The sequence below is a fragment of the Lynx canadensis genome, chromosome A3, assembly GCF_007474595.2.
Source record: "Lynx canadensis isolate LIC74 chromosome A3, mLynCan4.pri.v2, whole genome shotgun sequence".
Taxonomy (NCBI): Eukaryota; Metazoa; Chordata; class Mammalia; order Carnivora; family Felidae; genus Lynx; species Lynx canadensis.
In genome coordinates, this window is record NC_044305.1 from 88,640,941 (window position 1) to 88,658,824 (window position 17,884).

Genomic DNA, 17,884 nt, shown 5'->3' on the forward strand with positions numbered 1-17,884 from the left:
TTTTAACACTAATTATAATAGCTGTGTAGCTGAAACACTACATTTTAATAAGAAAATTTTGGAAATCATTAAATGCCTACATATAGGAGATTGGCTGAATAAACTGATACATTCAAATAATGGAGTACTAGTTAGCAGTAAAAATAGAATGAGAAACATGTCTATGAATTTATATGGAATAATTTATAGGACATATTTTCACGTGGAAGAATAAGGTACAAAAATATATATGTATTACGTTATTAACAGCCATGTCGTATAAGGTATGGGGAAGGGTATGTGAAAACACACACATACACACATACTCATGATACTGATTACTTAGGAAGAGTGCATAGGACCAGGGTGGAAGGGATAAAGAGGAGAATGGGATATCACTGAAAAAAATCTTCTTATATAATTTTGCTTTCTTTTTTTAATTTTTTTTTAACATTTATTTATTTTTGAAGGAAAGAGAGACAGAGCATGAGCAGGGGAGGGGCAGAGAGACAAGGAGACACAGAATCTGAAACGGGCCCCAGGCTCTGAGCTGTCAGCGCAGAGCCTGATGTGGGGCTTGAACTCACAAACTGCGAGATCATGACCTGAGCTGAAGTTGGTTGCTTAACCGACTGAGCTACCCAAGTGCCCCTAATTTTGCTTTTTGAAACATGTTTACATTTTACATATTCAAAAAAATTAAATTAATAAGGATGAGGAACCCTAAAAAATATACAAAAAGAAACAAATGAACCTAATTATATATCAGCTTGGTAACAACCACATAGAAGAAAAAGCAAAAAAAAAAAAAAAAAAAAAAAAAAAAAATGAACAAAATAGTCTGAACTATAGCCCCAGTGGGATATATTGTAGGATAAAAAGAATTGCAAAAAGAATCTTGAACCTAGTTAAGTTTACTCCTTTTAGTGACATGTGCATAGCAACTCTGAAACTTTTTTGTGTTATATGAGTAGACAGATGAGTAAATATATTCATACTCTGGGAACCAGAATTCTTAGAGATACAAATATAGAATAGAAGAGGAAGACCTATGATATTCAGGTGAAATTAGAAGCATCACCTTTAACTCAGGATTTATAAAACTGTCTATGTGTTTGTGTAGTGTGTGTATTTCGTAGCTCTCTCCACAGAAGGAGCATACCTAATGCCCATATCTCAGTTCTATATATCATTCTCCAGTAAAAGGGAAAGCTCTTTGACAAACTAGCTGATTCTGGGGATAGGGCAGAACTTGGAGTGAACCAAGAACATCCTGTGCCAGAAAAAAAGGAAGTGCTCAAAAATTGATGGAAACATGTCAAAAGATAATGGGTAAGACTCCCACTGGCCAAATTTGGAACAATTAGAGAATCCAAATGAAAGACAGGAACAGAATATAACCCATTGTATATGAAGTAAGAATTCATGTGCCAATACTGACACTAAAAAAAAAAGGGAATGGGACAAAAAGGAAGTTCTTCTTTATAGAAGAATGCCAGCTAATCAATGTGAAAGAAATGATAAAAATAGAAAAATCACTCTTTTATAATCACCATAAATTGCATGATTCAGGAACAAAACATCAATGAATTCTAAATCACTAAATCAGAAAAACTGTCAGGGAACAGGATAGTCCCAGGATCTAAAGTATCATTCCACAGATCACTTATTAATTACAAAAGAAGAAGGGTACCTTTACAGCACAGAAATCTGGTAGACTCCACCTTCACTACTGGTGTACCTCCTGATATGATGCACTAAAAAGGACCTAGTATTACTTTTGTGATTTTCCTGTCAAAAATGATTAATCTGAACTTAATCATGAGGATTATCAGATATACCTAAATAGAGAGATATTAAAAGAGAATAAAGAGACACAAGAATTAAATGCAACGTGTGATACTTGACTAGATGTGGCTGCAGGAAAAGTGATAAAAGAATTTGCTATAAAGGACATTATTAAGACAACTGGGGAAATTCACACATTGGTTGTATGTTAAGTGGTAGTATTGTATCAGTGTTAAAATTCCTGAGTGTGATCATTGCATTGTAGTTATGTAGAAGAATGTCATTCCTGGCAAACCACAGATTGTGGTATTGGGATTTCAAATACAATGCATGAAATACACCACTTTCTTTTAAATGGCTCAGCTTTGGCAGGGGAAGGGGAGGATTGATGAAACAGATTCTTTCAAAGTCAAATTTTTAAGAAAGAAAGTGCCAAATTTTAATAAGCAGAGTACTTAAGTGAAGGTACATGGATGTTCATTTTACTACTCCTGTAACTTTTCTGAAGATTTAAAATTTTTCAAAAAACTAATAAATTTTTATAAAGAAGGTGCTACTCCAAAGGTGGAGTTTGGGGGGTTGGTGAGATAGGTGAAAGGGGTCAAAAGGTACAAATCTCCAGTAATAAAATAAATAAGTTATGGAGATGTAATGTACAGCATGGTAACTACAGTTAGTAATACTGCATTGTATATTTGGAAGTTTCTAAGAGATCTAAAAGTTCTCATCACAAGAAAACAAAATCCTATAACTATGTTTTCTGATGGATGTTAACTAGACTATTGTGGTGACCATTTTGCAATACATACAAATATTGAATCATTATGCTGTACTCCTGAAATTAACATAATGTTATATATCAATTATACCTCAATTTAAAATGAAGAATGATGGGACACCTGGGTGGCTCAGTCGGTTAAGCATTGACTTCGGCTCAGGTCATGATCTCTCAGCTCATCAATTCGAGCCCCACGTTGGGGCTCTCCACTCTCAGGGCAGAGCCTGTTTCAGATCCTCTGTCTCCCTCTCTGTCTGCCCCTCCTCACTTGCGTGCACAGGCTCTTGCTCACTCTTTCTCTCTCTCTCTCAAAAATAAATAAACATTTTAAAAATTAGAAATAAAAAATAAATGAAATAAAGAATAGATGTATGAATAGATAGGTAGATAAATAGAAAGATGATAGATAGATAGATAGATAGATAGACAGATGGATAGATAGATAGACAGATGGACAGGTGGATGATGGGTGTTCAGAAGAGGTCACATTGAGCCAGTCCTCAGGGAAAAGTAGAAGTTAGTATTTTAGACAAGGATGAAGGGAAAAGGAGTATATTCCCTAATTAGGGTTATGAGCAATTTAGTACAGAGTGAAGGGAGTGACTGAATAAGCAATGAGCATATAAAGGAAAAATTCTAAAAGCCCTGAAAAGGCAGGTAGATGTTTATAATTGAGGTAAATAATTCCCAAATGACAAGACCTTTATACTATCAGTACAATGAAAATATTTTAAAGATCTTAAATCAATGTGAACCATAATATATCTTTATGAACAGATAGACCTAAAAGACAAACAAATAAGAAAACCAAAACAGAATATTTGATGCATGTTTAGTTTTCATTCAACTTTCTAAATTGCTTTTATTGCTATTTGATTTTAAGTATGGGTATTTATTCTTCATCTGACTGCTTATATTCTTAATAGAACAGTTGTCATTAAGAACAGAAGTGAAAAACAAAGTCTACAGTGGTGGGTAGCTACTGGGAATAAGTGAATCAGGCCAGCTTTTCATATTGTATTCTTTTAACAGGCATACTTTGTCTGTGAAATATCTAAAACTATCACTCATTTTTACAAAGAACTCTGTTCTCATCATTTTTTTCCCCAAACATGTGGCCCCGTCAGTGTACCTTCCAGTCACGATCCAGGTCACGATCTCGCGGTCCGTGAGTTTGAGCCCCGCGTCGGGCTCTGGGCTGATGGCTCAGAGCCTGGAGCCTGTTTCCGATTCTGTGTCTCCCTCTCTCTCTGCCCCTCCCCCGTTCATGCTCTGTCTCTCTCTGTCCCAAAAATAAATAAACGTTGAAAAAAAATTTAAAAAAAAAAAAAAAAAAAAAAAAGAATGCAGAAGCTCTGGGGCGCCTGGGTGGCTCAGTCGGTTAAGCGTCTGACTTCAGGTCATGATCTCGCAGTTCGTGGGTTTGAGCCCCACATCAGGCTCTTTGCTGACAGCTCAGAGCCTGGAGCCTGCTTCAGATTATGTGTCTCCCTCTCTCTCTTCCCCTCCCCTGCTCATGCTCTGGCTTGCTCTCTCTCTCTCAAAAAAAAAAAAAAAAAAAAAGAAAAGAAAAAAGAAGGAAAAATGCAAAAGGTCTTTGGGGAGCCTGGGTGGCTCAGTCAGTTGACCGTCCATCTAGCTCTTGGTTTCAGCTCAGGTCATGATCTCACAGTTCATGGGATTTAGCCCCATGTTGGGCTTCACATTGAGTGTAGAACCTGCTTGGGATTCTCTCTCTCCTTCTCTCTTTGCCCCTCCCTAACTTGCACTCTCTCTCTCTCTCTCTCTCAAAATAAATAAACCAAAAAAAAAAAAAAAAAAAAGCAGAAGTTCTGAAGTAACCCAGAAACAAAAAAAAGAATCATAGGCCCTGCTTCTCCAAATTATTTCTTACTCAATACTGCTTTATTTCAAGCAGATTGTTTTGTTTACAGTAGATAGTGTTCTATCAGTCCACGCAAATATACATTATCAAGAACTGTATCAACTTGTGTTTCACCTTTATTTCCCAAAAAAGACACAGTCATAATGCCATCATCTTAACTAATATATAATGGTAGCATTGTATGTGCCAAGCACTGTGATGAGATATATTATGTATTATATGATACATATGTATGTATGTGCCAAATCATACATATTTCCACTGAAAATCAATTTAATTAAGTTGTAGGTCAAAAATGATCAAGTGTCAGTAGTGTACATAGTTCAACTTTAATATACGACAAGTTTAAAAAAACTTACATTAATTAAGGTGACTCTTTCATTAGCTTAGATACAAATAGAGAATTTTACAGAGGAATACTTTTCCTACAACATCTTCTCAGCAATCAAGAGACTGACTCTGTCAGGGCGCGCTGGTGGCTCAGTCAGTTAAGCATCCAACTGGATTTCAGCTCATGTCATGATCTCACACTTCGTGGGTTTGAGCCCCACATCAGGCTCTGTGCTGACAGCATGGAGCCTGATTCTCTGTCTCCCTCTCTCTGCCCCTCCCAGCTCAAGCTCTATCAAAAATAAATAAAATAAATGTTTAAAAAAAATGATTAAAAAAAAAAGAGAGAGAGACTGACTCTGTCAGTTGGTTCTCCATGTGAGCTGGTCTTTCATCCAATATGACAATTTACTGCTGTGACTTCATCTTCATTTCCCAGGCTATTCAGTTTTTCTACCTCTGGCACAAACTTTACTTCAGTTCAACAATAAATTAAATATCTGTTTCCTAAGTTCAAAGCACTTTCTAGGTGTTCGGGTTTTTCTACCCATCTCATTCTGTAGTCTCCCATTAAGTATCACCACACTAAAGACATAGTTAATAGCCTACAAATGTCACTTGACTCAAAGAATACTAAAAGTGCACTAAATACACTTTTGTTCAAAGTACAAGAAGGAGAAAAATACCTAGACTTTCAGAGAATAATACCTAGACTTAAATACATTAAATCAGAATCATAAAATTTCACGAAAAATAATGCTGGTAATCTGTAAGCAACAGATTTTAGAAAGCAAAATATAACTTTCTCTTAAGTACTGCATTCATTGTTAGAAAAAATTTAAGACATTTTAATGAAAACTCAGTAAGACATCTAAACATTCAGGGGTTTTGTTTTCTTTAGGCACTAAAAATGCTTCCTCAAGGTCCTCTATAGCCTTGCAACTCAAAATGTGCTCTGCAGAGAGAAGCATCATCCTTACCTGGGAGCTTGTGAAAAATGCAGATTCTCAGATTTCACCCCCAACCTGCAGAATCTAAATCTGCATTTTAATATGACTCCAAAGTGATTCCTACGCACATTAAAATTTAAGAAGCACTTAACCTATAACACGGGTTCTAACAGGGGTCCTGAAGAGCAACGTGAGTTTCACGAATCCCCTGAAATTTCATGCAGAACCTTTCATGAGTGAATATATGCATATTTCACTGGGAAAATACTCCATATTTTTTTTATCAATCTCTCAAAGGAATATATGACCCCAAATAGATTAAGAATCACTGCCCTACAGGATTGTATGCCACAGTTTAGAAGTCAAAATATTTCAAAAACTATTTACGCTGCTCTCAATGAGGTCTGTTGAAGAATGACAAGAATGAAGGTCAGAACGTCACAGTGGGTCACGAAAGACCTTATCTGAAGAATTTATTCACACCATGCAAGAACTATGCCAAGAAACCAGTTTGGAGACATCTAAATAAATAATTCTCTACATGAGGTTTGAGATTAAGAATGTGCACTTGAAGAAGATTCAAACTGAGAAGTAAATAAATAGAAGGTAGGATTTTTTTTAAGATAGGATGCCATTAGATGACAGTGAAGTGCTGAATTCTTGTTGTAAGAGCTCAATCAGCAAGTCTAACAGGATTCTGTTTGATTTGGGATACATGACCATTTTAAAATGTTAACTTCCAAGTACATTCTTATAATATTTCATTTATGAGGAACCCTCAACACATTTCACTAGTCCCACTTTCTTTATCTTCTCTGGACCTCAGAAGACAAAACAAAGAAATAGAGCACAAAAATTAAAAAGGATTTGCCCAGGATCTTCAGTGAGTTTATAATAAAGAATGGCTTACATCCATAAGGTTCTCACTATATGTCAGCACTATGCATATATTTTATTCTTTCATATTATCATCTAGTCATCTCTTTGAGGCGTGTATTATGCAGAGGCACAGACTACGTCTAACTTCTATTTCCTTAGGTCATAGTGCCTGATAGAATATAATTTCCTTAACAGGCACCCAAAATGTAAATAAAAGGCATTAGCTGGTCTTTCTTGCTTCTGATGCTTGATTGTAGTACTACTATAACTTGTCATCAGTGATGGGCCTAATACCTGACAATCTGCTCTCCAGGATGGACCCATATCCTACCATATCAGTCATTCCAGGCAAGAAGAGACAATGCCGAACACTCAGGGGGATCAAGTTTCTCTGCCCCATTTTATTTCTACAGGTATAGGCAAATGCCTGATTCTTTTCTTCGCTCTATTTCTTATCCACGTACAATAGGGATTTTGATGGAACTTTCACTCATTACCTACTAATGTCCCTCATTTACATAATAAACATATCCCAACGAAGAATATGGAGGTAGTGAAACATAACAGAAGTCGGCAAAGAAGAGTAACAACAGGACAGGAACTAACATTTGCTGACTACCTTTTATGGAGCAGACACTTGTGCAATTCTACGGGGCAGAGACTACTGTCTTTACTTGATGGATGAAGACTAAAGTTCCAACAGGTTAAACAATTATCTAAGATTACAAAATTAGACAGTGACAAGTTTGGGGGTATAGTTTTGGGGAGGAGAGGAAAATAAAGAATAAGAAGGGCAGGAGGACAGAACAAAGAACACGGGTGGGGAAGACAGTGAACCCAATTACATCAGGAGACATGAAACAATGAAAAGCAGACAAGCACTTGAAGGCAAACAGGTTACAGAGTGCAGGCATAAATGGTTCCTCACACATGTCAGTGGACATTTAAAAAGTAAATGATACGAGTTTTAATGAGAATTTTAAAAAATAAAATTGAATTAAAAGGCAAAGCCAGAATCTGAATAAAATCTGTATGACTCCAAAGTTCATGCTCCTAACCACTACATTCACAAAGAAACCGATCCAGTTTATGCAAACGGTATTTAGAAAAACAGGTTAACAAGATTTCTCAAGCGTCACAGTAGTTTTATTTTTAAAAACCCACTGAATGTACTTCTAACAACAAATCAGGACATAAATATATGTACTACTGAAGCCACTCAATCTTATTCTTTACCTGAAAGTGACACAGAACTAATTTAAGAGGTTACAGATATGTCACAAAATTCCCAAATTCTCTATAAGCACTCCTATTTATTTCCTCCAGAAATGTATCGTCAACTTTCTCAAGCCTCTTTATATTTTCAGTCTAAGATCCCTTTATTTGCACACACTGTTTAAAATACTATCTTTTGGGGCACCTGGGTGACTCAGTTGAGCATCCGACTTTGGCTCAGGTCATGATCTCATGGTTTGTGGGTTCAAGCTTCCACATCAGGCTCTCTGCTGTCAGTCTGCTTCAGATCATCTGTCCCCCTCTCTCCCTTCCCCTCCCGTGCTTATGCTTTCTCTCTCAAAATTAAATAAACTATTAAAAAAATAAATAAAATAATATCTTTTATCTCAAGTAGCTATGTTCCAGTTTCAGTGGAGGTCATCTAGATCTTTCTCTAGGTCAGATAAACTCTACTCTTTCCTTAATGTAGTGCCCAGTCAGTATACAATCAAAAACCTTGAAACTTAAAAAAAAAAAAAAAAAAAAAAGGTGGATGATTGTATTCAAAATCTAAAAAATTAGATTCTAAGATATCATGGTGCATCTTCAGTTTCCTTAAGTTGAGGCTCATCTGGATTTAAAATGATAATTTGATTGTGGGTTAAATTTAATTGTGGATAATTGTGATGCAGAAGATCACACAAGCTATATTACACAGATAAATTCTTCATCACATCTCAAATATACTACATTTAAACCTAGTAATCAGTCCCCTTTCCCCAGTTCAAATGTTGGTTACCTCTTCATCATCTTCCTCATCTTCAACATCCAGAATTCCTGAATCCTGTTCAGACTTGGGGCTAGTGCTTTCTATCTCTGTATCAAAAATTGTGTATGCATCTTTCTTAGATTTTCTCTTGCTACCTATTCTGGGTTGTTGCAAGACGATGTTATCCAGGTTTCTCTGTTGCTGAGCCTAGGATAGAAACACATATGCACACATTACAAAAAGAAAGAAAGAGAGAAAAGAAACAAAATTTGATTAAGCATTCAAAGAACTTCTAATATTGAACAAACTGGTATCTTAAAGAAAAATACAACAAAATGTCTTAATTCATAGTTTTAGTCCCAGAAATAAAATCAAACATATTAACATATATTTTTAAAAATGTTTTTTAAAAGTTTATTTATTGGGGCACCTGGGCGGCTCAGTCGGTTGGGCATCCGACTTCAGCTTGGGTCACGATCTCACAGCTCGTGAGTTCAAGCCCCGCGTCGGGCTCTGTGCCAACAATTCAGAGCCTGGAGCCTGCTTCAGATTCTCTGTCTCCCTCTCTCTCTGCCCCTCCCCTGCTCATGCTCTGTCTCTCTGTGTCTCAAAAATAAATAAAAACATCAAAAAAAAATTTTTTTTAAAGTTTATTTATTTTGAGAGAGAAAGAGAGGGAGTGCAAATGGGGTAGGAACAGAGACAGACAGAGAGAGAGAGAATCCCAAGCAGACCCCATGCTGGCAGTGCAAAGCCCAATGAAGGGCTTGAACTGATGAACCGTGAGATCATGACCTGAGTCGAAACAAAGAGACACTTAACCAACTGAGCCACTCAGGTGTCCCTCAATGTATACATTTTTAACAATGATGTTACCCATCTTGATTCATTTTCCCCAGAAAGAAAAAAGATAATCAATATTATCATTAGACTTTCCAAATATACCCAGTAAATAATCACAAAAATACAATCTACCCTTTTTCACATAAGTAGCCAAGAGATTAGTGCAAATGACTAAATATGTATCTCTTATGAGATAAATGCCATAGTGGAATCATTGTGGTTGAGGGAAGAAAGACAAGAACTTTTTAGCTTAGCAGACTCTTAAGAACAGTGGTTATAATCTCTGTGGTATTAAGAGACCAATAGAATGTAATCAGGGGAATGAAACATCTTAATAATTTGAACTAACTAATCCTTCAGGATTGCATGGCCTTTATCTGTGGAAAACAAAGTTTTAAAGGGTTTCTTCTTCTGAACTTTCATAAAAAGGAAACGTAATCCCCTCAACTTTACAAAATAGATTCAGATGGTGTGGTTTTAATACATACAAAGAGGTGGAAAGTATCACGATGCAGTCAACAACATAAGTAGTAATCCACACAGTATTAGAGCTGTATGACGTTAGTCACTACTTAGGAAACTGAGTCTAGAAGGCAAAGGATCCGTTTGAGGTCACAAGGCTAGTTGGTGGTAAATCAGAAGTTCAACGTGTGATTTCCCAAATTCCGGGTCAGAGATCTTCCTACTCTACCCACAGTCCCTCAAAGCATGACAAAATATTTCCCCCACAAAAGGTTCTGTTGTCAAATAAATGGGAAACACTGCTGTCTTGGAGCCTTCTTGGAGCCACAATGCACATTAACAGAATAAAAAGTAAGAGAAATCCTTTTTAAGGAAACTTCTTTAATTTGGTTTAACTGAGCATGTTCCAAAAGTTCATAATGGAACTTCCAGTTTTTTTTCATAATACTTGGTATCATCCCAAGATACAAAGCTTAAGAACTTATAGGTCACGTATACCTCAATAAAACTGGAAAAATAAAAATAAATAAATAAACATTAAAAAAATTTTTAAAAATAAAGAAATTTCACATTCCAATGCCAAGAAGAAGAAGAAGAAGAAGAAGAAGAAGAAGAAGAAGAAGAAGAAGAAGAAGAAGAAGGGCCTCTCAAAATATACATTTCTGAATCAATATATGACATTTTTCCACAGTGACAGGCAGAAATTAGTTCTGGAGAAAATAAAAGTCTCCAAATATTCTGAATGACATTAAGAAATTCAAGATAAGGGGCATTGGGGTGTCTCAGTCAGTTAAGTGCCCGACTTCAGCTCAGGTCATGAACTCATATTTCACGGGTTCAAGCCCCACATTCGGCTCTCTGCTATCAGTGCGGAGCCCACTTCAGATCCTCTGTCCTCCTCTCTCTCTCTCTCTCTCTCTGCCTCTCCCCTGTTTGTTTTCTCTCTAAGTAAATAAATACTTTTTAAAAATTCAAGATAAATATTAAGTATAAGATGTTAGTCCAGGCACTGGTTAAATGAGGCAATTATAATAGGACAGAGAAAAACTTGAACTATGTGAGCTAGTTTCTGCCAAGAAAATGAAAAGAATCTACATTCCAGAGATTTGAATCAATGGACAAGCTTGTTTCAATGCATAATACTCACTGATATTTTGATTTGACTTACATAAAATATACATGGCTTCAGTAACAAACTGAGATAGAGAGGGTATCCAAAAACATTTAATTTACATATGTACATAAAACATACCTGTCCTCCAAGCATTTGACCCCTAAATTAGATAGCATAGTCTTTCTATCTCTCTCAAAAGTAATAAGTTCTTTTCTACTTTCAAGCAAACCACACAAAAAGGGATCCAGGTCTCTGGGAAGGCACAAAGGAAGGAAGAACTTCCTAGAGTTTTCATATTTAAAAAAGCAAGCCCAGGACTACAGTGATCACTTGTCCTTTAAGCCTATCTTCTTCAGTATAACAAAACCAAAAGCTTTCATAAGGTGGTATTATTCCATTCAATCCCAAGTCATTTATTTTTCTTCATAATCAATAAAATACTATCAGTATATCAAAAGCAATCAAGAGAAGCCACACTTCAGTACTGCCATTTAAACTTGAAATGATACAAATCTGAAAGTATCCTATCGAAGTAATTTTAGGTCTTCTGTGATTTGTTCTTTTCAGGTGGTGTCTGGTGTTCCCATCAATTTGAAGGAATGCAGTTTCAGCCAAATAGGCAAATTAAGACAGCAAACCCTCTGCTAGAAATCAAAGCACTGCAAGTTGTATTCTAAGGCTTTAACAGAACTTGGGGTCCTGTCAAAATTATCAAGGCTTCAGTCCATAAAAGAGCAGTCAGAGCAGATCTGCTAAGCAGAAGTGGCCAAGTCAGAAACAAAGAATCGCAGGTAGAACAATGAAATACTAGGATATTACTCATTATGAATGCAAATGAAAATTACCATCTATCCAAACCATACGTTACGGGGTTGGAATGAAGTGGGAAAGAGTAAATACAGATGTAAGTATATAAATACATGTAATATATGCTAAAATTAAAATGGGATCCTAAGTCCATGAAAAAAAAAACAACAACAAAAGCCCTTCAAGCTCTTTTCTACCATGCTAAACTATCTCACCAGGACCATTTATTCTGTCCCTCCAAAGACAACCCTTATAACCATGAGCCAAAGAAGCAGCTGACCAATTTCTGCCTCCTATGTTAGAGTTGGGGGAGAAGGTGCCAAGCAGACAAGCAGACATTAGAAAGTATTGAGGTATTTTCTTTTTCTTAATTGTTCATTCTCTTCATGACAAATTTTTACACATTAATTACCTCTTCCTCAAGATTCCCTCATGTATATTCTTCTCTGATTTCCTAATATAGAGAAATTAAGCAAGATTTCTCCCTCAAGCCCTCTTCTCTTACCAGTCTCCCATGACCCAGCAGCACATCTCCAGTAGCACATTGCCTATATTGCTTGTGAGTTTCTCCACCTCACTTCCAACATGCCTAAAATGGAACTCATCACCTTCTCATTAGAATTCCCCTGCATACTATAGCCAGGCTTTTCTTAAACCACATTATTCATCACACAAATTGAGTGTGAGGGGAAGTGGGAGGAAAAATTTCAAAAAGTACAAATCCCAATTCGATCCCAACTTCCCTTCGACTCCACCATAATGGAAGCTGAACCTAATTTTCCAATGTACTTACCCAGTACTCTCCAACATGAGTCTTCCACTTGGATCAAACTCTACCACTTAATATACTACGAATATTATGCCATTTCTCTAGCGGATGACCTCTCCCCACCTGAATCCAACCTGTACTCTGAATCCCAACTAGAATTCTTCTTCCTTTAGGAAGCCTCCTCTCACTGTGCTAATTCCCAGAGCATCCTCTCCGCATCCCTACTTTCAGTCAAACAGGTCCTGAATATCTATTGGTACCAGGCATTGTGCTACATACTGGGTCTACAAAGAATAAGATGGAGTCCCTGACTCACAAACCTAATGTCATACTGTTACAGGAAGCATAGATAGGCAAATAAGTGACCGAAATTCAGTGTAATAAGCAGAAAAACAGATACACAGGTACAATAATTGGATATAGGAGAAAGTAGTCATATATGTGTGGAGGGGATTAAAAATGGACTCCACAGAGGAAGGGGTAGCAAACTGTGGTTTTAAAAGATAAATATGATTTTTACAAAGGGAGATAGGTAAAAAGGATAAGCATTCCAGAAGGAAGGAAACAGCATGAGAAAAGATCACCGCATGTGAAATAACATTATTCACCCAAGGAATAAGTAATCTTGTATAAAAGTGTAAGTGATAATGAACTACCAAGAGATAAAGAAACCATACAAAGCAGTTTCAAGGTTCACTAGTAGGTATGGAGAAACAATGAAAGAACATAAGCAGGAAAGAATAGCATCAGCTTTCTAATTCAGGCAAATTCTCCAGGAGCAGAAGAGTGGTCAACTGGGAGAAGGTAAAGACTAGAAACAGAAAAACTAATATAGATCACCGTAACAGTCCAAACAACAATGACGAGGACTTGAATTAAAGGTAGGCAGCAGACAGATAACTAGTAGAAATAACAGAACTTACTGATTTCTGTTGTACATGGAAGTACATGGAAGAGGTGAAGGAAATAATAATAACTCCAGGATCCTGGTCTTGATGACTAGATGGTGGCAAATCATAAAAACCACAAAAATAATAAGTTGAAAGAAGACAGAGAAGATGAGCTTGGTAAACGTGCCAGGTAGACAGGTTAAAAAAAACAAACAGGCCAGTACAGCCCTTGAGCATGTAACTCTTCTCTCTTTGAGGATAGGAAACACATCTTACCATTCTTAGAATCCTCCAAACCCAGACACAGTGATATATACGGAGTAAATTTATATAAATGTTTACTATATAAAGGCAATAGACAACAAAAGAAATATATGTAAGAATGAAATCTAGTTCAATAAAAGAGATAATTTGGATGTTTTCCTACCTATGAAAGAGGGAACAAAAAAGAGAAGGGTGGAGGGAAGGAACGCCTATACAAATGACTTAATCGGGACTATTAACCTAAAAATGTATCTTTTGACACTTTTAAAACTGTCAAAACATGTCTGTGAGGTACCCTACCTATCCTAAGAAGTTAAGTTTTATTGTGAAATACCACTTCCAATGGTACCTAGCAGTAAGACTCAGTTAAAATTCTGTGAATAAAGCAGTCTCCAGTCTTTATCAACCCAATACTGACCTCTAGTGGACTAAAGAAACACATACAAATGACCTTTAGAATCAGAAGAGAGGTCTAGGCTTATAGGCTTGGAGACCTGACATAAATATATAAACTTCAATTATAGGGTGTGTGTGTATGTGTGTGTGTGTGTGTGTGTGTGTGTGTGTGTGTGTGTGTGTATGTGTATCTGTATATGTATAGGCTTCTTGGAGCAAGGCACATCTTTAAATCTAAGCTCTTAAACTCAGTAATTCTACAACTTTGGGTAAGTTCTTTCCTTCTCTGTGTAACATCCCTATCTACAAAGAACAAAAACAAAAACAAAAACAACACTGAGAATTTTAAGTTCCACCTGTCATCCTTCTGAAAATGAGATAGGAGCCTTGTTTTACCATCTGCTATGGAAGCACCTGAGCTAGCAATATTTAGATGCATTATCATTAATGGCATCTAATATTGCTACACACTGCCACTCAATTTTGCATTCGTACTACATTTTAAGGCCTAGATATCTGTGCCAAACACCTCTTGTGCTCTACTTCAGATCCTCTCAGCCTCAGCTTATTCCAGGTAGAGCATCAGCAACCTGTTGTGGGCAGCCTTGGACAGTGTCTCAGAGTAGAACCTGAAACCAGCTCTCACACTTATACCATACCTCTAGCTTCCTTCCTGCCCTGGGGCTTTGAGCACCATCAGAACTACTTAGCATTCATGAGTCTTAACCCAGAAGGGAGACAGCCTTGACCAAAGAGCTGACAGATAAATGCTTCCCCATTCTGTCTCTCCCACTGCCATCAGTTCCATATGGCTTCTCAGAAGGCCCCATGGATTAAAGAACCAGACTGCCCTACAAATGTAACATTGTACGGACTCCACCAACTTCTCTTCTCACTCCTCCTGACCCCTACTCTGACAGATCATGTGCTTGAATAAACCACTCAAATACAACCTCCCAGCTTCCCTCAGAGAAACCAAAGCTAAAATAATATCCCATACGATAATAAAGTGAAGTAGGACTATGACCTCTGTTTTAAGTCTGAGGCCCAAATAATAACCATGAAAATAACTGTCAAGATCAAGATATAAAAAATCTAAAGTTGCCTCTTTGAATCTCACCAAACAAGAGAAGTACAAAAAAGCTGCAATATCAGAACAGAGTTTCTGCACATTTACCAGCACTAGCTCTGGCAACCAGCTCCAATATCCAATTCAAAGAAACAAACAGAAAACAAAACAAGATAGTGATTCAAAATTAAGGAAAAGAAACATATGAAAGATCATATTTTAAAAGTTATTGTTGCATATTAGTGTCCATAGGAGTGTATATATGTATACATGTATGTGTACTTTGCATAATACTTTTAACGAGGGATAAACGAGCACCTGGGTGCCTCAGCCTGTTAAGGGTCCGAGTTCGGCTCAGGTTGTGATCTGGCGGTTCGAGTCCCACATCCAGCTCTGTGCTGACAGCTCAGAGCCAGGAGCCTGCTTCAGATTCTGTGTCTCCTTTGCTGTCTGCCCCTCCCCTGCTCACGTTCTTTTTCTCTCTCTCTCTCTCTCTCAACAATAAATAAACATTAAAAAAATTTTTTTATTCTTTTTTTTTTAATTTTTTATTCTTTATTTATTGTTGAGAGAGAGACAGAGAGACAGAGATGAGTGGGGGAGGTACAGAGAGAGAGAGGGAGACACAGAATCCGAAGCGGGATCCATGCTCTGAACTGTCAGCACAGAGCCCCACGTGGGGCTCGAACCCACGTACCACAAGATCATGACCCCAGCAGAGGTCAGACGCTTAACCGACTGAGCCACCCAGGAGCCCTCCAAAATTTTTTATAAATAAATACATAAACAAATGAGGGATAAACAGTTTTGCATGTAACTTAATCAGATCCCCCAAAATTTCCATCAGTAAGATAAGAAATCTAGGATTATGATACCATTGGAACTTTTTGTTTTTTAATTAAGGAAGGTGTTCACTACATTCCCTTTGAAATTATAACCGGGATCCTGGGGTGCCTGGGTGGCTTAGTCAGTTAAGCACCCTACTCTTGATTTCAGTTTAGGTCATGATCTCACAGTTGTGAAATCAAGCCCTGCATCAAGCTCCATGCTGGGAATGGAGCTTGCTTAAGATTCTCTCTCTCTCTCTCTCTCTCTCTCTCTCTCTCTCTCTCTCTCTGTCTTGCTCCCGCTCTCTCTCTCTCTTCCCTTCCTCTGTCTCTTACTTTCTCTAATTAATTAAATTATAACTGGGATCCTTAGCCCTTTGAAAGTCTCCAGTTCATATTTAAATCTATATTTTATATGGGGCGCCTGGGTGGCTCAGTCAGTTAAGCCTCCAACTTCAGCTCAGGTCATGATCTCACGGTTCATGAGTTCAAGCCTTGCATTGGGCTCTACACTGACAGCTCAGAGCCTGGAACCTACTTCAGATTCTGTGTCTCCCTCTCTCTCTGCTCCTCCCCTGCTCACTCTCTGTCTCTCTCTGACTCTCAATAATAAATAAACATTAAAAAACAATTTTTAAACCTATATTTTATATTTCAATGGCAAGGGGGATGTTTTTGCATTAACAAAATTCACTGCAATAAGATGTACTACATGTAGGGTGTTACGTTTTGTATGACACAATAGTAAAATTACAGAATTCTCTTGTAAATTAGAATTCTCTGCTCTTTTTAAACACTATCATTTTCCTTTGTCAACACACAAACATATGTTAATTACAAGTAATTATAAAATAAATTACAAAAAAGTAAAGGGAAAAAAATCTATCAAAATCTCCACTCAGTAATATCAGTTATTTTGATGAATGACAACCCCACATATAAAGATTTCTGTGCATGTAAAAGACTGTTCTTCTTGCTTATCTGCATTTTCTATTTATGAGCAATTACCATGTATACTGGTAGGCCAAAAAAAGAACCATACTAAATAAAGTTCTTTTAATTTTCTTTTTGCTCAAAAATATATCACAAATCTACTTCTCTACAAATAAAACCATCTATTACAATATTTGCATTGTATTGCATTTAAAAGAACACATTTATTTAGGGGTGCCTGGGTGGCTCAGTTGGTTAAGCGTCCAATTTGATTTGGGCTCAGATCACTATCTCACTGTTCATGAGTTCAAGCCCCATGTCGGGCTTTGCACTGACAGCGCAGAGCCTGCTTGGGATTCTCTCTCCTTGTCTCTCTCTGCTCCACCCTCGCTCTTCTGCTCTCTCTCTCTCTCTCTCAAAATAAATAAATTTTAATAAATGAATGAATGAATGAATGAATGAATAAATGAATGACTAAAAGAACACATTTATTTATTTTTTTTTTCAACGTTTATTTATTTTTGGGACAGAGAGAGACAGAGCATGAACGGGGGAGGGGCAGAGAGAGAGGGAGACACAGAATCGGAAACAGGCTCCAGGCTCTGAGCCATCAGCCCAGAGCCTGACGCGGGGCTCGAACTCACGGACCGCGAGATCGTGACCTGGCTGAAGTCGGACGCTTAACCGACTGCGCCACCCAGGCGCCCCAAGAACACATTTATTTAAACATAACCTACTATAAGAGATTCATATTGCTTCCAATATTTTGCTGTTTAATAATGCTGCACAGACTATCTCCAGAGCTAAAAGTTTGTGTGTATAGTTAATTATTTTATTAGGGGAATTTCTAGAAGTAGAAAATCTAGACGAAAAGATAAATGTTGAAAATAAATAAATTAGATTTGGCTATGTAAAAAGATTTAATGTCCACTCAACA

The 17,884-nt window shown here is 37.1% G+C and overlaps 1 protein-coding gene across 5 annotated transcripts in view; it reads right to left on the bottom strand.

Moving 5' to 3' along the window:
- The window catches only part of EXOC6B (exocyst complex component 6B), a 611,818-nt gene that overhangs the window by 349,506 nt on the left and 244,428 nt on the right, over positions 1–17,884 (bottom strand). For all 5 annotated transcript variants that reach the window (XM_030310833.1, XM_030310832.1, XM_032592666.1 and 2 more), the window contains exon 7: positions 8,604–8,780. In XM_030310833.1, coding sequence (XP_030166693.1) covers positions 8,604–8,780 — 177 coding nt within the window. The remainder of the gene's footprint in view (positions 1–8,603; positions 8,781–17,884) is intronic.